The sequence below is a fragment of the Pelecanus crispus genome, chromosome 15, assembly GCF_030463565.1.
Source record: "Pelecanus crispus isolate bPelCri1 chromosome 15, bPelCri1.pri, whole genome shotgun sequence".
Taxonomy (NCBI): domain Eukaryota; kingdom Metazoa; phylum Chordata; class Aves; order Pelecaniformes; family Pelecanidae; genus Pelecanus; species Pelecanus crispus.
This window is the reverse complement of record NC_134657.1, coordinates 4,561,116-4,582,374: the sequence shown is the minus strand read 5'-3', so window position 1 is coordinate 4,582,374 and position 21,259 is coordinate 4,561,116. Positions and strand designations below refer to the sequence as shown.

General features: G+C 43.8%; 1 protein-coding gene across 6 annotated transcripts in view; it reads right to left on the bottom strand.

Annotated features, from left to right (window-relative positions):
• Positions 1-20,775, bottom strand: part of MTOR (mechanistic target of rapamycin kinase) — a 67,521-nt gene extending 46,746 nt beyond the window's left edge. For 3 of the 6 annotated variants that reach the window (XM_075721695.1, XM_075721696.1, XM_075721699.1), the window contains exons 1-29: positions 20,745-20,775; positions 19,302-19,465; positions 18,814-18,922; positions 17,259-17,491; positions 16,685-16,885; positions 15,812-15,946; positions 15,070-15,345; positions 14,629-14,737; positions 13,560-13,746; positions 13,241-13,369; positions 12,160-12,404; positions 11,768-11,983; positions 10,916-11,121; positions 10,248-10,370; positions 9,802-9,891; positions 9,615-9,707; positions 8,962-9,096; positions 8,479-8,608; positions 7,990-8,240; positions 7,083-7,124; positions 5,950-6,036; positions 5,173-5,340; positions 4,810-4,922; positions 4,235-4,397; positions 3,883-3,975; positions 3,018-3,164; positions 2,052-2,194; positions 748-910; positions 462-607 (exon numbers count right to left, since the gene is read on the bottom strand). In XM_075721695.1, the coding sequence (XP_075577810.1) occupies positions 462-607; positions 748-910; positions 2,052-2,194; positions 3,018-3,164; positions 3,883-3,975; positions 4,235-4,397; positions 4,810-4,922; positions 5,173-5,340; positions 5,950-6,036; positions 7,083-7,124; positions 7,990-8,240; positions 8,479-8,608; positions 8,962-9,096; positions 9,615-9,707; positions 9,802-9,891; positions 10,248-10,370; positions 10,916-11,121; positions 11,768-11,983; positions 12,160-12,404; positions 13,241-13,369; positions 13,560-13,746; positions 14,629-14,737; positions 15,070-15,345; positions 15,812-15,946; positions 16,685-16,885; positions 17,259-17,491; positions 18,814-18,922; positions 19,302-19,421 (4,253 nt within the window). In that variant the 5' untranslated portion in view covers positions 19,422-19,465; positions 20,745-20,775. Of the gene's footprint in view, positions 1-461; positions 608-747; positions 911-2,051; positions 2,195-3,017; positions 3,165-3,882; positions 3,976-4,234; positions 4,398-4,809; positions 4,923-5,172; positions 5,341-5,949; positions 6,037-7,082; positions 7,125-7,989; positions 8,241-8,478; positions 8,609-8,961; positions 9,097-9,614; positions 9,708-9,801; positions 9,892-10,247; positions 10,371-10,915; positions 11,122-11,767; positions 11,984-12,159; positions 12,405-13,240; positions 13,370-13,559; positions 13,747-14,628; positions 14,738-15,069; positions 15,346-15,607; positions 15,643-15,811; positions 15,947-16,684; positions 16,886-17,258; positions 17,492-17,983; positions 18,047-18,813; positions 18,923-19,301; positions 19,466-20,744 lie in introns of those variants that run through there. The other 3 variants (XM_075721694.1, XM_075721697.1, XM_075721700.1) reach the window with 3 other exon arrangements.
• Between the last annotated feature and the right edge of the window lie 484 nt (positions 20,776-21,259).

The window sequence follows — 21,259 nt, the reverse complement described above, 5'->3', positions numbered from 1 at the left end:
GGCTAACCTCTTTCTTGTTGACAAAGCTCAGGAAACAATACACTCTTGTTATAACATATTCTATTTGATATATGAAGAATGAGACTTATATAAGCTAGATGAGCAGAACTTCATGAGACATTTTAATTAATTCAGCTTTCCTGGCTTATTTGTATGTAGGTGTAGAAATCTCTCTCATCTAACTTACAGCCACTCCACGCCAACCCGTATTGAACTTGAAGGGTGAAAGGTGGAAATCAGAAGACTCCACTTTTTCCTGCACAACTTCCCATGGCTTCTATCATAATTTTAACCACATAATAAAAGGGCAGAACTCAGCAGCTAGGAGTGTACATCTGCCAGCTAGTTAGGAAGCCTACAACAAAGTCTCGTGGCAGAGACTGAAATCCTAAGAATTGTCTAGATGTATCCTAAATTGGGTACTGATGCAAGAGCAGAAATCTCATCGGTTGTTGTCCTACCTGATGAGAGACTCCAGAATGGCTGGGGTGGGACCCTTTTGAAATTCCAGCTCCTTGTAGTGAAGGGCCTTGGCATATGCTCGGCATTTTGCAGCTCTTTCCCCCAGGAGGACAATGCCATTATCATCTCTCAAAGGCAGCGGACCCTGGGTAGAAGCACATACACCAAAAGCAGGATGAGTATAAAAAAGAAGAAAGTATGCATGAACTCTTCACACCCTTTCCATAGACTAGACATCAGCCAGCTAGCCAGCATTAGAGAAGAGTTGCCTAACAGCGTCTCTACCTTGTCACTGTGTTCCATGAATTCTGCCAAGTTCAGCAGTGTCTGAGTGACTTCTGCAATGTCCTGAGAAGTCAGGGCCAATTCAATGCTTCGGATCAGCTCATCCTGCTGGTCTTCATTCAGTTCAGACCAGCACGAAACGAAAGCAGCATTGAAGAGATCTCTGAGGTGGAAAGCAAAAGAGAGCGAGAGGTGAGGATTCATTATTCATGAGAAAAAGTCTATTTGACAGTGGACTTGCCTTCATATTCAGAGAAAAAGAGCTACAAAATGCATTTATATGTCTACCTGCAATAAATAGTGATTAGCTTTTATAAAGCTAACTTCTGTACCAAATACTTAGGAAGCCTGCATTCATACTACAGGAGTAGAAATATTGTATTATCATATGCTAGCAAGTATTGTAGGCTGGACCAAACTCTTCACAGCAGCAAGGATGCTCTTCTCTTCTGCTATGAAGAACCAGGCCTAGTCTGTCTTAGATTACAAATGAATGTAGTGAAAAAGCTGATTGTACATCTCTCTCGACACACATGCCACAACACTTGTGTTTTCTATGCTCACTAGAGGACTGCAATAGCTGGAGTTTGCATAAGTAGCAAATCTTGAGAAGGAGGAAAGGTGATGAAAAACAGATACAGTGGCAGCCCTTGCTGGGGCACCATTTCACAGTGGAGAAATACTGTGGGATGGGTTTGAGATGCATGGAGTATACATGAAGGACACTATCACTACCTCTGCCTACCTAGGAACTGCTGACTCTTCATCATGCTGTTTGCCCTTCTATTTCAAAAGAAATAAAATTCACATTAAAACAAAATTAAACTAGGAACAAACACTTTTCTAACAGCGCTAGTCAGATTCATATGCACTGAGATGACAAGTGTATATCATCAGGAAGAGATAAGCAGGCAACTGCTTACAGAAACTCAAAGTTTCTCCTGACATACTGGTTGCAAAAGAAATAAAGCACTGCAGCTTATTCCACTCAGAGGCATTTTTATTCACCCACAGTAGATCCTCAAAACTATTTCATACTCTGCTGTTTTTCCAGCTTCACTTATGTGCCTTATATTATTTCTAGACTAATATGCAGAATTCCACTGAAAGATTTTGTGCACATCACGGAGCAGCCAACTGGGAAGGATGGAAATGAAATCAAGTTGCCAGCTATTTGATTTGTCCCAAAGCAGGAACTATATTTATGGAACCCAAGAGCTTTTAAGTAACTTTCTTTTTCCTTATAATATCTGGCTTACATCTGCAATTTCAAGTGATCCGAAAAAAACCCAGAATTACTCTACCGAGCCATGGGATTATATGCCTGAGCCAGGGCCCAGCATGAGCGCAAGGATGGTGAGGAAGAATCTTTCAGTAGCTCCAAACTCAGTCTTCTTAACCATTCCAACCAGTCATCTTTGGAAACTCTTCTTGCTGCTCCCCAGGCCTGCAGTACAAAGCAAGACGATTCAACTACCAAATGAAGCACTATCCAAAAGCAGAGGAAGTCCATCAGCAGGCAGCATTACTTCTTTACAGCTCCAAATCACATTGCTGAGATTCCCTTTTCAATTCCCTGAAATCTGTTACCTTTACCAGATAATTTGCAGTACTTCAGTCTCATTTCTAAGAAATCTTCCCTAAACGTATTCCTGTCATGACATGCCAAGTATTTAACATGAATAATTCTTTCCCTACAAAAATACATCAAGAGCTGAAGCCACTATTGAAACATCAGCTTAAAAGTATTTAATGCGTTCAGAATTACATTGAAGTCCAGCATTTCAAACCAACCCATCCCACTACTGAACTGAGTGCTACATGCATTAACTGTTCAAATTAGCCAGTGCTTAGCTATTAAGTTCTACACTGGCTTCAAGAGAATATAGCACTAAGATATAAGAGAAGTGGCTGATGAAAATAGGCAGAGGCTCTGAAATAGACATCTCTAGATGCTACAGGAGCTACAGATGATTTCTTGTGATCTACAAAGTTTTGTTCGTACTTCACGTAACAAGAAAGCATCAAGATTACTTCATGGCCATTAATAGTCTGATAATTCAGCTGCTCCTATCTTTAAAGTTGCCTAGCACGTTCTAATTTTAAAGAGGGTCTCAGACACAACTTTGACCTCAGTTTTGTACAGAGCTGGCAACAGAAAAGAGATGTAAATAAACGTAGTTTAGATGCACTGGACAAACTCCTTAGAAATGACACAATAGCTCCTCCCTTCAGTAGCAAAGTCATGCTGCGCAGCACTCCAGTCTTACCTTCTGCAGGTTGATGGTGCTAACATGCAATTTCTTCATGGGACCTGTTTCCACAGGACCACTGGCCAAAGTTTCTCCCTGGTTGCTTCTCAGCATTCGGTGCTGATAAATCAGGGGATCCTCCTCTTCATCAGCGAGAGTATAGCCCTACGATAAATGGCTTACAATGAAGATCACACCCACACATACAAAAGCAATTTTCTACAAGCCAAATGGATGATAAAGTCAGAGCACTATCCAATCTCACAGCAAAATTTGTGAAGCAAACAACTGTGTTTCATTATAATGATTACACCTTATAAACCAGAGAACTCAAATGATATCCCTTTTCTATTCAAGTTAACTGTTAAGAAATCTTAGCTCCTAGTATTAAAAGCCAAAATAATACACCTTAAAACAAGCACTCTTTCCTATTTGACTCACTAGTAGGCGGAGAACAGCAGGGTGCTGCTTGTTCCACACTAATCAAATTGCAAAGCAGTTAGTGAGTTTTTGAGATGTGGGACATACTATGGAAAATACTGAGATAACAAGGTCCCTTTAAGTCCTGAAACTGAGGAAAAAATAGGGTAAATCCACATTTAAGAACTACTGAGAATAAAGTAATGACACTGGCTACAAGTCTAAGTTCTAGCCTAGAACTTGCAGTGATTTTTCTATAGGAAATAATTGATACCAGTTAACGATAATTCTCCCAATGCAAACTCAAAGTCTCCTTAAAAAGCTGTACTTAACACACAAATACAGCAACAACCATTCTTCATTTTATGAGTAACTCAAAGTGAAGTTTCCAGCTACATCTATTTCAACATGAAAACATCCCCAAAGTGCCCTTATGCAAACAACTATATACTCGTCAACTCACCTTTACAATTCTGCAGATAAGAACATCATAGCGTTGATGGTTAATTCTGTGTCGCACCAGAACTTTGTTCACCATCGGGATAAAAATCTGGTACTGTACAGGGGAATGCATCAAAAGCTAAGTTATTCAGTCTCACGCAGAGCAGTAACATTCCACCTTTGTTTCACTGATCTTACAAGAAACCAATTCCGAAAGCTTGATTTCAGTAACTCCCGATTCCAGAAACAACTAAGAGAAGAAAAATCTGTTTTCCTTAAAATCCAGAACGAGTACATTACAAATATTCAACTTTAAAGCCCTGATCTTTGGGACAGTCCCTCCTATGAGCTTTCAAGCCTAGGAATAATATTACCTTCTTTCCCAGCTGGAACACCAGAGAGGAGAGGGTGTCCATTGCAGTTGTTCGTAGCTCAGGGCTCTGATCTAGTGTTCGCACAATGGGATGAATAATCCGTGAAGCGTAATCAGTGAAATCCAGGGACTCTGTCAAGCGGTCCACTGTTTCTAGAGCAGCTCTAAAGTCAGAGCAGAAAGAAGGGAGGACTTAACCTCTCATTGTGTAAGACAGGAGAAATGAGATGTAAAAATACCTAAGTGATTCACACTTAGTCCTCCTAGGCATCAACAGAAATAGGAAAAACAGGTCACCAGAACTCTGTTAATGCAGCTAGTACTGCAGGACAGCTTGCAAGTTGCAGTGACTAAAATAATGGCAGGTGAGAACCAGAAAGTAATAGTCTATACCCAAGAAAAGCTAGTAATAGTGCTGTGATGTCCAACCAAAAATAACCTTCCATAATGATTTAACACAGAGAAAACCCATGGAAGGAATCAAGCAATATTTCATTCTACACATGGCTAGGGCAGCCATTGCAGAACTTCGATATCACAGGCAAAAAAAGAGACTGCAAAGCCACCAACACTTACTTGCGAGCCACCACTGGGACATCTGGGGCATCAAATAGCTTTACAATGGGAGGTAGTAACAAATGAAGGTAGTCATCCAGGTTAGCTCCGAAGAGCTGGATTGCATTCAATAGCTAGAGGGAAAAAATGACCCAATGTGACTCAAAGTCATTCAAGAAATGCATTTGAAGTCAGTATCCAGTGCTTCAGCCCTGCACTTTAAACAAAGTACTGTCTGTACGATTTCACATCAAGTCACTGCTGAACTGCACCTATTCCATTTGCTTGCAACACACAAGAAGCCCTGCTGCAGCATGGAGTGTTGGGCACACGCCTGCCTCGGCAACACCCAGATCAACCCAGCTGCTGCAGCTTCCCACTCACCTTGACAGAGACAATGCGACTCTGACTATTGTCATGCATGAAGACCCGTAACATGTGAGGAATGAGCTGAGGCAGATAAAGTTTGAATTCGCCTCCTAGAGCTACCACAATTTGCTCAATAAGTAGGATAATTGTGCTCTGTATGGAGTTGTTCATGACCCAGAAGTCCTACGGAAGGAAAAAAAGAGGAAAAAAAAAAAAAAGGGGAAAAAATTAAACAGTTCTTCAGTTGAGCTGTACCAATTACAAGAAAACCAAACTGTAGAAGACAGTCTCTAGATAAATTCAAGATTGCAGGGAGGGACTATACTTCTCTTATAGACCAATATAAATTGACAGTTTTGGTCTGTTTTTAAAACACCCTGTGCCTTCAGGATATCTATAGCTGTTAAAACCAAGCTCTAGGCAACTGATTTTTCCTAATCCTTCTAAGTGTTTGCAAACAGTAAGTGAAAATGAAGTGAAATGCCACCTATTTATGAACTCCAAAACACTTCTTACTAAAACTACGTTTCTGAAAGTAGTAGGTGCACAAAATCCAAGTGCTTAAAAGAACTCAAGCACTAGCAGAACCTAGGAGCTGCTCTTATTGCAGTTACTAGTAATAATGTATATTATTGTTTCAAACAAATTTTATTTCAAAATACAATTATTACTTCAAATGCATGGAATTCTGCACTTCATAGGAATTTATGAAGTAATTGATACATTTGATAACGACAAACACACCATCCACCTTTTCTGACAGCAAAATGCTGGCTTAAAGATTGTACTCACTCTCATCAGGGTGACAATTTCATCCATATAGGGCCGAATATGACTTCTCACAAAGGACACCAACATCCCTAGCTGCTGGAACAGGAACTGGAAGGAAGAAATGTGTAGTGATCAATGTAGCTTATTCAAACATAAAAGCAACACTGGGTAAACAGCATTTCACAGGCCAATTGCAAGCTCATTTACCAAACAAATAGCATGCATAGCTTCTATATGCTCAAAATCTGAGGCTAAATTCTTGGCAGCTTTAGCGCAGTGGTTTGGGTTTTTTGGGTGGGTGGGGGGAGTAGTTTTGGGGTTTTTGGTTGGTGTCCCCCCCCAACTTGCGTAAAAAAGAATTTATGAGCTCAAAGCTTTAGAGAGTCAAGCATACAAGTAGGGGTTTATAATGTGTCAGCAAATTTATAAAGTGTCAGAACGGACTTGCAAGCACAAACACCTCGACTACAGAGCTTTGTAATTTAGGTTTGAAGGATGCTTCCAAAAATTTAGCCCCTAATTTTCCCCCTGCATGTAAACCAAACCTGCATACATTTTAAAATACTCTTTCTGTACTCTTTCCCATCCCCACCAAGATATATTGGTGAAAAGTTACTGGGGAAGAGAGTTTGGTCCTTGCCAGAAATATCACATTTTTCTGAAAGATGTTTGATTGTACCACAGACGAATGTTGACTGAGACAATTTTTTTTGGATATACTACGACAGTTTTGCAATTCCTTTTGCCCCAGTACAATCTTACCCACTCACTTATGAAAACGAATTTACTTTTTAAATTGGTATGAAATAACGTGGGTTAAATCACTCTGTCCACAAAATAAATGTATATAATCTTTTTTCCTCTAGGAAAATAGGAAAATGTAAGTTACATATATTAAATTTCATTTTTTCATGCAGTATTTGAAGACTATAGTGACAAAATACGAAGTGGAGCTCAGAAAAAAAGATAACAGAATTTTGTGAAAACTAAGGAAGAAATAACGCCAGCTAATCTAGTGAAAGCAGTACACCTACATTTACCAAAAATGAACCCTGAGCTCCTGTACTGTGCCTTTTTTTGGTGTTGTGAGAGAATGTTTGTATATATAGGACAAGGACCTGCCTCCTTTAGGCTTTAGAGTCACGCGTACCCACCTCAGCTCTTCTCCCCAGTACACTTTCACCATCTTCTTTTACCTGAAAATTTTTAAACAGAGTGTGCACAACTGCATAGCTTTCAAGCAAGTTAGATCAGTCAGGTCTAGGAGTTCGGCCAACCCAGGCGTGTGAGATGTTTTCCTTCCAATCTGAGTAGTGGTTCAGTCTGGGAGAAAACAGTGGTTCTATAGCAGGGTTGGGATTCTGCTAAGGGAGCACCCATCCCACCTATAAAACACAGTACCAGTAACTAGTACAAACTGCCCTTCCCACCCCAGAGATTTCAGCTGCCCGAGGAAAAGGCCTGGCAAACAGCAGCCATCTCTGGTTAGGTGAACCTTAAGCCCATTATTATCTTCACACAATTCTTATTTCCTTCTAAAACTGTAACTCAAGTGGGAAGGAAGAGAAAGCACTGCTGTGGAATCACCACCCACACTGCTCTGAATGTTAGCAGACTGTAGCAAATTGAATTTTCCTTCTCACAGATGAGCCAAACTACAAGGTTGCATCAGAAATTTCACCAATCTACCCCTATTATTTAATAATACTGTTTGCAACAGTACATTAATGCAGAGATCACTGAAAGCTCTAGAAGCTGCACAGGCTGTTTTCCTGAACAAGACCAGCTTGATAATAAACCAGAATCAAATATTGGCCTTCTAAGGATTATGCTCAGAAGCAACTGTTTCAGTAAGAAGCAGAAAACTTGTTGCCACTGGATATTCTACCAAATGCTCACAGGAGAGAAAAAGCAAAGCTGAACCTCACTTCTGCAGCATGCTTGGCAGCAACACATAGCACAGCAATGCCCAAAGCCAGTCGCATTCTCTTTTAAAAAATGGATTCTTATGTTAGGGCAGTGGAACAGGAAGGAAGAAGGAGTGGTCCCTAGTACACTCACCTCTCGGATGGCACCATCACAAACACGTATTACATTAAGGAACGTTGGCATGACCTGGGGCAGGAACTGCACACATTTCAGCCCAAGAGATTTGAAAATAAAGGTGATGGCCTGAACTACCATAGTGTGGTGCTGGGACAAGGACTGGTCTCGGAAAATTCTCATCAGTGCCACCATAGAGACAGCTGGATAGAACTCATCCAGAGGGAGGTTTCCCATGTTCACCAACATCTCACTGGTACTGTAGTCCGCTAGGAGAAAGAAGGTAGTATCACAAGCTACATATTAAATGGTCTTGAAGCACCCTAGTATCAGGTGCATTCAAGAGCACCCAAGTATGAGCTGAAAACATGTACACTAATAATTTAACAAGAGGAGACAAACTGGTAATAACAAAAAAACCCAATAATAACAAAAAAAGAAAAAAAGAAATCAAGACCTGTTTGTAGATTATAAAGCTATTCACTTGAAAGAAATTCAGATGCTTACAAGAATCCTGGCTGGATTTGGACTCCGATAAGCTGACGGCTGAAGCATCTCGTGACTGATCAATCATGCCAATGTTCACTTTGTGCTTGTAAGGGTCCAAAGCACCCAGTAACCCTAACACACGAATAGCCTGGTAAGACAGAAAGAAAAAGAAAATTCACCAGAACTTCATCAGCAAGGCAAAAGTCAACACGCGAACCCACATGTTTCGAAAGGTCCTGAGGATTAAAGAGAGAAGATCTGGAACTAAAGTGACTGCCTGGAAAAAACATCAATGCTTTCTGTTAAACGGCTGGAGGCCGTTTCACTGACTCAACACTTTCACCCTCTTAATTGTACTTATTGTACTTCTATCAGTCACAACAATGATCTTTCACCTGCCTCCTCACCCCCCTCCCCAATCTATGCAGACACATTTATTTGACAGCTCTCTATCCCCCAAACAGTTTTAGAAATAGTTGTGTGATAGCTTCATGTTCATACCTCTCTACGGGTGCCCTGGTTCTGCTCAGTCTTCAGGAAGTTCAGAAGCACCTCCAGCAAAGTTGGGTACTTCCTGTATGGTTCCACCACATAACCAGTGCTGGCCACAAGCTGTCCCAGTGTCCAAAGTGCCACCTGGAAACATCAAGCCCAGAGAAGATTAGTTTTGACCAGGGAATTAGTTATGACTCCTGATCCATTGGTCATTCAACTTCTGTAAAGTTTCTTTGAGCTTTTTGGGATCACACTACAAACCATAATCCATGGTTTGAAAGCCTCTATAAAGAGTGTTTTTTAATAAGCAATAATAAAGAAAGCGATAATCAACAATTTGTTAGACTCTGACTGCCATAATTGCCCTCACTCAGAGATACAATTCAGATAGGCATTCAATTCAGTGAGTCTAAGCCTTCCAATAAAAACTGTCCTTTTTTTTTTTCTTATTCTTCTTTTCCTTCCACAATTCTGTACTATGTCACAACAGACAGGCACTGCAATCCCCGACCTGCGTGCCACGAGTGTGACCGTACACTCCACAAGAGACTTAAGTGATTTAAAGGTTCATTTTAGCAGCTACGATGGGACACATAGATATTTTGTTACAGCTTTGGTCACAGCAGATGGCAAGTTTAGTGCAATTGTCAAACACTTACTTGTCTTTTAGCCAGCAGGGAGGAGTCCTGTAGCATGTCCATAATTATAATGAAGAGCTCATCCACCCACTTCCTCATCTCCAGTCCACTGACCTATTGAAAGACAAAAATCAAAGTCCTTCATCTAGCATTGCCAAAAGCTTAACAACTGACAAGCATGGCAAAGAGGTACCTGCAGTATCCTTACCTGTGCAAGCTCCCCTATGGTAGCTAGGACGTTGTTGATCACCCCCGGATTTGGATCTGGATCAGGATCTTTCAGTTTCACAATCAGTGCCTGGTAGGTGACAGAGAAACAAAGTAGAACATGTTTAGAAGACTCTGTGCTGTACATACAACACCAGAAATGATCTTTCCTTTTGTTTGCACCTGAAATTGATTCCACAGGGACTCGACTTGCATCATGGTGAGTACTTCAACAGCAAATGAAACTTTTGTTTCACAGACTTCATGCAAATACAGAATCAAGTCAAGCTACACTGTCACATACATGCATTACTGTGGGTAACATCCACACCAATCTGTTTTTTTTCTGCTATGATGAAGCAAAAGAACTACAGTTCCTGACAGTCATGTATCCACTTGCTGTATTATCTCACTCCAAAGTCACCAGGAAATGCACAGAGACTCTACCTTAAGAATAGGCTCCATATATGGACGAATGAGGCGTGGAGCATTAGAAACCAGGTGACCCAACATCCTGGCACTTTGCTCTTTAATCCTGCCAACACCACTGTGTTCCAGCTCTGTTAGAATCTGCAGAAGAGACAATGGAAGCATGAGAACAGGGAAAATAATGGTAAGCAAAAATTCTTTGGATTTCCTCCTCTCGGGTCCAATGACAACAAAAAGAAAAAACAATCTCTGCACTTGTAAAGGGTGTTCTACATTTACACTCCCTCCACTTATGTCTAAATGAAGCTAAAATTAATTAGCATAAAACTCAATAGAGGGCTCCAAAACCATCTACATTTAGGAAGTGGTGCCATCCATTCACCTAAAAGAAGCACAGAACATTCTTCCTCAATACAGAGGGAAAGCACTCCAGCATGATGAATGTGGGGTGAAATAATGATGGTTATCCTTTCCTTTCTAATACATCCTTAGAGCTTCAGTCCAAACACCTATCACTAAAGAGACTTCCTGAAGCCTACTAAGCTGTGTAATAAGTATTTTCCAAAAGGGAGATATTCCCCCACTCTCCCACACATTTACTACAGCTAGATAGCCCAGTTCTTTAACACCATCCTAGTCTCGATACCAACTACTCTATTTTCACTGCAGGCGTCCCTCTTCATTACCTGGATTAACATCTTGCGCAGGAAAGGCATGACAAAAGCAGGGTTCATGCTGCTCAGGCGACCCACAGTACAGATGGCCAGCTCTCGGATTTCAAATACTTGATCATTCAGGGCCACAAAAAGAGCTTGCAAATTTTCCGCCTGGGCAAGGTGAGCATCAAATCGCTCATCCAGAGAAGCCAATACACAGAAACGTATATCAGGGTCTGCAAGAACACATTTGTTTCTCTTTAAGTGCAGTAAATTCCTGTTCTTATTACTGCTCTTATTCACAAGCTGGCCTCAAAAATTCTTCACAACCTCAGGGAAATGCCGAGAGCTTCCCCAGCATGAGACACTGTACATTAGTGTTCTACACATGAGAAACAGGGTAGGTCAGCCCAACAGATTCAGTGCTGCTCAGTACTGGCCCAATACCCAGATCAGTACAACAACCACCTCTTGCACCGACAAGTGGCATATTTGGAGGCAGCGTGCAGAAAATGAACTCATCTCAGATTACCGCATTGCAACTGAAAGAATGAAGATTCAACAGAAGGGACCAATACCTTCCCAAACTACAAAGTTGAAGGCCACCACACAGAACAGCAGCAAAAGAAGTTTCAGGGCTCTGCCTAGTTCAAAGGATTACCAAGGGCACAGTTTGAGCATTTTGCACTAGTGTTCTATTAATACCTCAAAAATCAAGATCTGGGAAGAGAAATTGGAAGACCTTTCTAATTTGTAAAGAATGACAGCTTAAGTTACTGGCAAATATGTTCAAATTCTACCACAACCTTCATATCATGACCTGCTCATGTGCTAAAATTAACATGTGGTAGGAGAACCCTTTTCACTGAACCCAACACTAACCTGGGTCGGTTATTCCAACCACAAGCAGTTTGCTGAGAACGTCAGCCACAACCTGCACTGCCGTCTGACTGACGACATGGGCATGACCACTGATCAAGTGGATGGAAGGTGTGAGCAAGCGAGAGCAAGTGCGGGCTGCTTCCATTCGGATCTCCTTGTGTTCGCTGTTCAGAAAGTGGTCTGCACAGTGCCGAACAAACTGAGTCAGAGAGTGGCCTAGAAAGAAGAAGACGGGGAGTTTAACACAGGTTTACACCTCAATTATTGGTCTTACCAGGGAATAGGAGTTTAAAGAAAGTGCTCTCAGTTTTCCTGCTGCTTGTACTCTACTCCAATGCACTAGTGTTTATATCCCATGCCCCTTGGCCCCCTGCTTCCTTATTTCATCTTACCTTCAAACTCAAAGCTACCCAGTGTACGAAGGGCAAGGGTGATGCTACCCACATCACTGGCCTCTGGGATGTTGGTGAGGCTAGGCGAGGCAAGCTGGTGGGCAAGGCCCTTTGGCATGCCTGGGTGTCGCAGAGGCTTGTGCATTAGAACAAGAGAGAGCATTTTCAGCAGCCCATCCTGGATATCCTTCTTTAGCTGGGGGATCTGACGACTCAAGTCATACAGCACAGCTGTTAAAGCAGGGCTGAGGGCAAGAAGCAGGCAGATAGTCATTAGAACAGAAACAATGAGGTGCATATTTCACCTTTTTGCTTATGCCTTTGCCCATCAGAAGATAATTGTGGGCATTCACACATCACAGCAACACCTGCCAGCAGAGCAGAAGGGTCCTTGTGTGACCTCAGGCACATGAGATGACCTTCTTGCATGACCTTGGTGAGCAAACTGCTGGGACTGCAGCACACATTGCTACATTAGGCAATATTGCTAGAATACTGTTACAAATCAAAGTGATTCCTTATACTTGTGCATTTTAGACACAAAGGCAACTAAATTCACTCCCAGATGGTAACATTAATCTAATCGAAACAGCTTCGTGCTACCTGGATACTTTCTCTACTCCCTTCCATACTAACAGCTTCATGAGCTAGGAAATTTCCAATAGGAACTGTCAGCTCCAAAGGTAAAAGAAACTAGGAGCAAATAATTCAGTGCTTCAATTCTCCTTCCCTGCCAATTTGATATGGCAGAAGTCTGCTGGCCTTCAGAGGCATTCTAAATTTTTGCAGGCTGTTGCCAAATGTGTTTGAATAGTGGAAAGAAAAGGAGATTGCTTTTAAATTCACTGGTTGTTCTACAAAAAGATTTCTTTACACAGAGACCAACACTCTTAAGTAACTCAACAGACACATTAACATTTAAAACATATTCTTCTGAAAGACCTATACTGATCTTCTGAAAGATCATTTAAAAGCAATGATCTTCCTTCTCAGTCTGAAGATTTTCAAGGTCTCATTCTGTATGGCCAACAATGCCATCCAGTGGCTAACAGAAAAATGTGCTCTCGTGCCTTGTACCTACCTCAGGCCCACAGCCAGCATAGGTTCCAAAAGCTCTTTGATGTCCTGCTGGATACTGGGTCCCATGGCTCGTGCCAGCATACTAATGCAGGTGAAGACTGTGGCATCAACCTGCACAGACTTCTGCCTCCTGGGAAGGGACCACATAAAAGTTAATTAAGAGGAGCTGCTATTTTTCAAACATCTTTCCTCACCCCACTTCTGTGTTACCAGTCTTACAGAAATACCTCTGATTTTAATACAATAATTTGAACCCACATCACAAAAATTATATAAAGAACAGGTGTTTCAGTTTCTTCCTCTAACCTTCACATACTTACTTGTGGGCAAAGTCCTTTGGCGGAAGAGCTGCTTTTATGATTTCAAGGACTTTTGGTAGGTAAGCTTGAAACTCAGACCTCACAGCCACGGAAAGCAAACCCAAGGCCTGGAAGGCTGCTGTTCTCTCTTTCTCCTTCTTCACACAGCTGAGAACATGATTCATGGTGTCTGGAAGGTACTGATCAGCTGCCCACAAGAGAAAACAATACAGATATTGGAACTCATTTAGGTTCATACAGTTGCATCACATTTGCAACTAAACCTTTATAAGTATAAAACTAGGGAACAGACATAGCCGTATAAAATTTGCTGACATGAGCAGTGGCAAACACATGTCACCATATGATAAAGTTTTCAAACCCCAGGTGGCTTGCTTTTTTTTTTTTTAAATTCACCAAATTAAACAGCTATGAGACAAAAACCATTGCAACAAGTTCTATATACAAGTAAAATCCAAACATCTTGTTTTTATAGTAATTGATCGGAAAGTTGGAATAACAACACAAAGTTTGTTCTGATCCACTTAGAGCAGCTTGGTGACTTGCCTCCAACTCTGACACTCTCCTAGGCTTGCTTGATAAATCAACTGAACTGCTTTAAAGCGAGCAGGTAGTTCCCATTTTTACTTGATATTTCCTGGCATATGCAACAGAGAAGAAAGGAAGACAACTCTGCTGATAATATCTGCAATGCATCGAGTGGGAGCAAGAGAGCAGAGTTCAACCCTAAGTCTGACATACTGAGAGGAAAAAAGAAAAAAAAAAAAAACCCCAAACCCAAAAAAACCCACCAAAAGGACATTCTATCTCTTATGCTATTGATCACAGAATTCAGACAATAGTCTTCAATCCATTTTCTTCATCAGAGCAACACTTTGGCATCAGATATCCAGTCACACTTATTCAGAAAAAAAGAGATTGTCCTCCCACAGAGGAATTTGCTCATCTTACAAGCACCACATTTGTACTGCTGCATTGCCTGCACAAGCACATCTGGACCAAAGAGAGCTGCATAACTTCCAGCCCAATTTCAGCAACACTTCTAACATCCAACCATCTGTCTTGTCACCTGTGAATGCTGAAGGACGGAAAGCTGCCAACCGTGGTAGCAGATTGAGAACCGTCATCTGGATCAAAGAATTTTTGCTGGTTCTGCACTTGAGAACCCACTGGCACACCTGAAAGGAGACAGATTGAGCTTTGAAGGATGGCCATTGGCAGTAATGCACATATGTTTATTACCTGGGTGCTTTACGGTATTCTACTGACATTTGGCTTCAGAGTCCATCAGACTCTGGATAATTAAGACTGCTTCCAAAGAAAGTAAATCACTTGCTCTAAGAGAGACAGTGCCAAAGCCAGGATACATACAGTTAATGAGTTCTGATGCCTTAATTCAATACTAGGTAGTATTGTCTTAGCAGGCGCTAAGTAAGGACATGGAGAACAACTGCTCTACAAGAATCAGTGTTGTGAATGTTGATAGACAAGTTGAAGAATGAGCACTTACTTGATCAAACTTCTCTTCCATTAGATCCCTGCAGCATCGACTTTCTACCAATGTAGACTTTGCTGGGACAGGTGAGGTTGCGAAACCCATGATTCCTTGGTGGGCACTGTACCCCAGAAGACCGGCCAAAGCGTTTGACTGAGAGGGCTGAAGAGACTGGAAGCTAGTGAAGGGAGTGATGTGGCGAGGTTTGGTACTGAAGCCCATGAGGTCTTTACAGTACTTGTCATGCACAAGCTGCTGCTGAGTGATCTCTTCCATCTCCTCTCTAAGGCGCTGGACAAAGTAGAAAAGCATGTTTTTTAAAAAGGAAAAAAAAGTAGCTGAATAAGAGGTTCCCAACACAGCGCTACCCAAATCTCCTGAGCAGCATCGTGTATGATTGATATCCACATGGCTGTAAAACATCAACTAAGCAAAATCCAGCAAAAATATTTGGGTATCTAACATGCAACAAAGAGTCCTCATTCCATATAAAATTCTTTTTACTTGTAATTAATCCAGTTAATAGCACTTTCCATCAGAGCTTAATACCTACTCATGCCAAACTTGTCGCTGTTATTTCTCTGACACACTTCAATTTGTAATACTCAATGCTCTGACTCCATGTTCAGGTGACTTTTCAGCCCAACAACTCCATTCCAAACACAGTGGGGTATTTCCACAGATTGCTGAGTTGCTACACATTGCCAATCAATCTGGCAACCAAAAGCCATAAACCTCATCTTGTTCATTTGCTCACCTCTCCCTCCATACTGCTGATTCTCACTAGCTCATTGAGGATCAGTAAGGCACCATGGATTCGGTCATCACGGTTCATTCCTTTCTCTTTGGCCAAAGTCTCATCAAAGCCCTTCTCAGCCTCTTCATATGTATGCTTGGGGGAAAAGAAAAAAAAAATCTCACTGATCATGCAGAAACAAAGCCTGTGGAAATAAAGTAGTACTGCCAGTCAAGAGTTACTGATGTCCTGTAATTTTCCAAGAGTAGCCACAAACCTCAACTGAGTAATAACAGAGTATAACACCACAAAATTCAGATTCACCCAGAAGTTGTGGACTCTGCTGCAGAGCATTTTCAACAGCACTAATCAAACAGCCAGTCAACCATGCCATGGTATAAATTTCATCAATATCTGCATCACATATTTGACTATGAGAAATCCAAGTTCACAACATCTGACTGCACTGTCCAGACCTTATTTGATATTATGAAGCTTGAATTCATGTGACAATGGCAGCAAAGCTAAGGTTCAAACAAAACAATCCTTACCTTTTTCACTCATGTTTTATCTACACTAATAAAACCAACTGCTAATAAGAGATGACAATAGATAGACGATTACATGGCTGTAAAACTAGGTCAGGCTCAACAGCTGAAAATGAGCTGCAGATAGAGCAATGGATTCTTCATGGAATTAAGTCTCTTGCTTACTTTTACAGTGGGCTAAAGGAACTACTCATTTTGTAAGCCATTATATTTTCAACCCTTTCAAGGGGAGGCAATCAGACATACTGACACAGGCTCCTAGCTTAGACAGCTCTTCTAAAAACTGGCACTTGATCATTTGCATTGCATTATGAGGAGCTCCTTCAAAACAAAGTTATTTTCTTACTCTGTACCACTGGGGCTTCTGCATCTCTTTTGGCTCCCGTTGAGTGGTGAGGATAAGGCAAGCTCTTAAGGCAGAAACAGCTCCCTCTCGGATGGCCTGTTTGGGATCCCACACAGCCACAAATATATTGTCAAAGAATGGCTGCACTTGTTGGAAGAAGAAGGTAGGCACGCTGATTGCCAGCTCACGCAGGACAAGAACCTGGAGGTGGGGAGAGAAACAGTAACAATCTGTAAGGATGAGCACCCATAGACAGACTTCTTAATTTCTAGATTGTAGTATGATTTATTTCGACTGTTAATGTCTGTGAGTCTGAGCTGTTTCCAGCTCCATACTTTTACAGTTCCTAGCACAATGGCGTCTCATTCTTCTTTAGTCACTGGGCTAAGGTAGAAGCAATGAAGCAGTGCTACATCTGCCATGAGAGGCATCACAGATTCCCAGACGTAGACCGGCAGCCATTCTGATCCTGATCAGAGCTTTTCCGCAGCTTTCTGTGCACATCTCCTACCACTGTTAGCTGATCCTAAACATCCCATTCCAAGACAGGTGAAGACAGAAAAAGATCACTTACAGCTGCATGTCTTCGACCTTCATTCCTGTCAGCTCCCAGCCATTCCAGAGCTCGTTTCACCTCAAACTCCACATACTCAGCTGTGAAGGTGTCACCAGCCATCGCAAGCCGCCCGATAGCCTTGGAGGCCATCTCCATTACAACAGGATCATTGGATGGCAAGAGGTTCCTCAGGTAGTTGGCAAACCTGCCGATGCGGGTGGCATTACCTCCTTCAACACCGATAAGGCTTGCTGTAGAGAAAGGGAGCAATACTGTAGGTTTTCCCTAAGAGTCAGCGAGGCAGACAGTAGGTAATCCCTGGATAAGAGTTAGTATTCCCTAGCCATTCCTTAAAGATTCCCATTAACTCGTCCTAAACTGAAAATCCACAGGAAAAAAAAAGAAAAAAATCAAGCAATAGGAAAGGGCCACCATTCTTTTTAACCTGAACTTGTTAAGTGGGCAGGAAAATGCATCCAGTAGCTTCACAGATTTTCCCCATTTTTAGTTTAAAAAGAGAAAAAAAAAATCCACCCTGGGATCACAGACCCATTCCCAATAGAAAGGCAACCATCCACATGCAACTACTACGGCTGGTCCGCCTCAGTAGAGAAGTCAAAGACTGAATGGACCAAGGAAATTGCTCTCCCCCTCAGCCCTCGAGATGGTCTCTCCCGGCCAGGGTGGAGGCACACTGGCAGGCGGCAGTGTGGCAGCTTTCACTGCCGGTGCCTGGGTTGTACCTGCTCTGTAGATAAAGAGGCCATCAGTGTCCAGGGTTGTCAAGCCGGCACCTTTCAACAGCACTAAATTCACAGAAACAATTTTAAAGTGATACTGTCAGCTTAAAAATCAGATGTTGTCAACACAGATTTCTCTAGCTAAGGGAGTTCCGCTGCCTTCAAACACATTGGGATTGGATGATTATGTCTGTGAGCCTAAACCATAACCTAAACCACCTCGTATTTGGTTATTAAAGAAGTAACTGCTACAATACAGGCTACTCGCTTGGAAGGCAAAGTATTTAGGCAAGCTGATTTCCCTAAGAGTCGAGATGCAGGTAGCTCTGCCATGTCACAGCGAAAGCACAACCAGAGCAACTGATGGAGCAGCTGATCAGAATCAAAGCAGAAGCTATGTGAGCCCCTCCCAGGGATGGGAGCTGCTGTTATTGAGCCAGGTAAATTTAAATACCAATAATCAATCTCCTCAGAGAGAAGAGAGTTGAGAAGGTCCGCCCACCCTGATACATATAAATGGACAGCATAAACTGTTCTCAGCTGAGCCCAAGAACAGAATTTTCATGCGCTCAGCACTCACATTTGATGCTTGACTCCCAGAAGAGCTCAGGGTGCATTAAGCACCAGGTTTTCAGCCACTCTCAGCACTCAGCAGCTCCCATGCTGACACTTACAGACAGATTTTCAGAGCCCAGCAACTAGCACACACCCAGCGTACTAAGCAGTCAGACATAAGGCCCCGATTATAAAAGCTCATTCCTTTTGGAAATCTGTCCCTAAAGATAGATGCATGAAGAGAAAACTCACCAGAGGCATTAAGCATTTTCACTCACCTATAGCCAGAATGCCACCCTTCCTTTCATTTGCATCAGAGCTAGAGACCAGCTCAAAAATGTGATGGTTCAGCTGATCATAAAACCTGGTAGATTCTTCCTGACTCATCTGTAAAAGCAAAAAGTTCAAGTCAGCTTTCACATTCTTTCCCTCCTTCCTGCCCCCAAAACCTCCATAAAGACAATGCTTCTCAGGTCACTTAAACACAAAGAAATTAAATCAACCATACATTACAAACACAAACAGTATCTCTTCTTTGTGCCCTAGACGTGTCAAGTTTGTTTATTCTGGGGCTTGACCACCCATCTGTGTCACCAACCCACTCACCTCTCCTATATGCCAGGACAAAGGTAAGGTCCCTGCTATGTCCCACCTCCTCTCCAAGACCAGCTTCCATATTCCAAAAATCTCCATCCCCAGAGTACCCAGCCTCTGCCCTATACTCATACGATACACAAGGATAAATTATCTCATTCGCAGCACTCACTTCGCGGAGCTCCATGGTGACATAATGCTGCAAGTCCTTGGCAGCTTTTGCCCTTGTCTCTTCACTGCGACTCTTCAAGCCATTGGCAAATTGTTGGAGAATGGACACAGTGCCTGACATGATGGTGGTATGTTGGGGCTCAGGGGCATCAAGTCCTGTAACTTCTTCAGAGAGACATTTTTTTTTTACTGCTTTCAGCTCTTGAAATCTCTGAGCTTCTTTCTCAGCCCCTGCTGCCTGTTTCCAAAACACACATCCCATTGCATGCAAGGATGCTGTATGCGTAGGGCATAAAATTACAAGTAACAACTATATTCCTTAGGCCTTACAACCCTGTGATAAAACCGTATCACCACATAATATCTTGACCCCCAGCCTATTTGCTCTCTAGTTCCTCAAATATCAAAATACGCTCTGTAGATCAGGTGCCCGACCCCATGGTGATGGAATTCTAAATCAAGGGTCATGCAGTACCTGAAAAATAGCGAGGTCAGACTAGGGTTTACAATTACCCTACAAAAAGTGGGCACAATCATTCCCATGATTATATCATTATCATATCTGACTCCTCCTTGAACACTTTCATCCAAGTTTCTCCACAGAAATTCTAGTGTTATGCCAACACAAGGAAGACTCAGCACTCAGGGCCTGGCAAGCGTTACATTCTCCAGCAGATTATTTAGAGATGGGAAATCTACTTATAGCAACACCAATCATTGCAACAGGATGTTTACTATCATAGCGTGTAACCAAGCTTTCTCGTGAGTCTTTATGTGGAAAATATTTGAGAGGTTTGAGCCCCCCAATTTTCAGATTACATAAGCCCAAACCGAGCGCTTGGCAGAAGGGCCTACAGCGACACAAGGCACGAAACCACAACTCCTTCTTCCCCAAATACCCCCACGCGGTCAGAGATCCACCGAGATTACAGCGGGAGGTGGCTCCGGGGCGTGCCGCGGCTGGGAGCCAGGAGAAGCTCCCCGGGCCGCGGGGAGCAGCCTATGGCCGCGGCCCCAGCACGGCCGGCCGGGGCTGCCCCTGCGCGGGGGCTCCCTCACAGCCGCCCTCGCCGAGGGACGCGACAGCCGGCGGCAGGGGCCGGCAGGCCCGAGCCCGCGGGGGACCCCGCCGCCGTCGTTCCACGGGGCGGGAGCGAGGGAGGGGTGAGGCAGGGCAGGGCAGGGCAGGGCGGGCACCGCCGCCGGGGCGGGCGCGGGGCCTCTTGCGGCGACGCCGCGGGGGCGGGGGGCTCGGGCAGGCCGGTCCGGGCGGGGAGCCGCGGCGCGGGGCCGAGGCGCCCGCGGGAGCGCCGGTGCCGCTGACAGGGCGCAGGGCGGCAGCCCGGCGGGCGCTGAGGCGGGAGGGCGGTGGCAGCGGGGCCGTGACGGGAGGTGAGGGGAAGGGGAAGGCGAGGCTGAGGGGAGGCTCCGGGGCCGCACTCACCGCCTCCGCCCCGACCGCCGCCGGCTGCCCCGCTCCGGGCCCCGCGCCCTCCCCTCCCCCGCGCCTGCCGGCCCGGCGAGCCGCTGCTGGCCAATAGCCTCCCAAGAGAGCTTTGATAGGCACCGCCTCTGACCAGTAGAAAAAGAGCAAAAGGGAAGGAGCGCTCGCAGCTCCACCCTTCTCCCATGGAACGGCAAGGCGAGACCGTCGCATTCCGGCCAATCATCAGGCCAGCCGGGAGAGAGTGGCAGTACAGCTGACCAATGGAACGGCCGGACGTGCTCGACTGGTGGAAAGCCCGCGCTAGGCCCACCTTCCAGACGCCGGCTGGCTCCCGCCCTCTCGTAAAGCCTGCGCGCTGCGTGCGCATGCGTTGAGGGAGCAGCGCAGCGCAGCGCGGCGCGGCGCGGCGCCGCGCCCGGAGTGCGTCGCTGAAATGTGTCCGGCTGCCCGCGACAGGACCAAGGGCAGCCGAGGCGGCGCCCGGCTGTAGGCGCTCCGTTGCCGTCACGGCG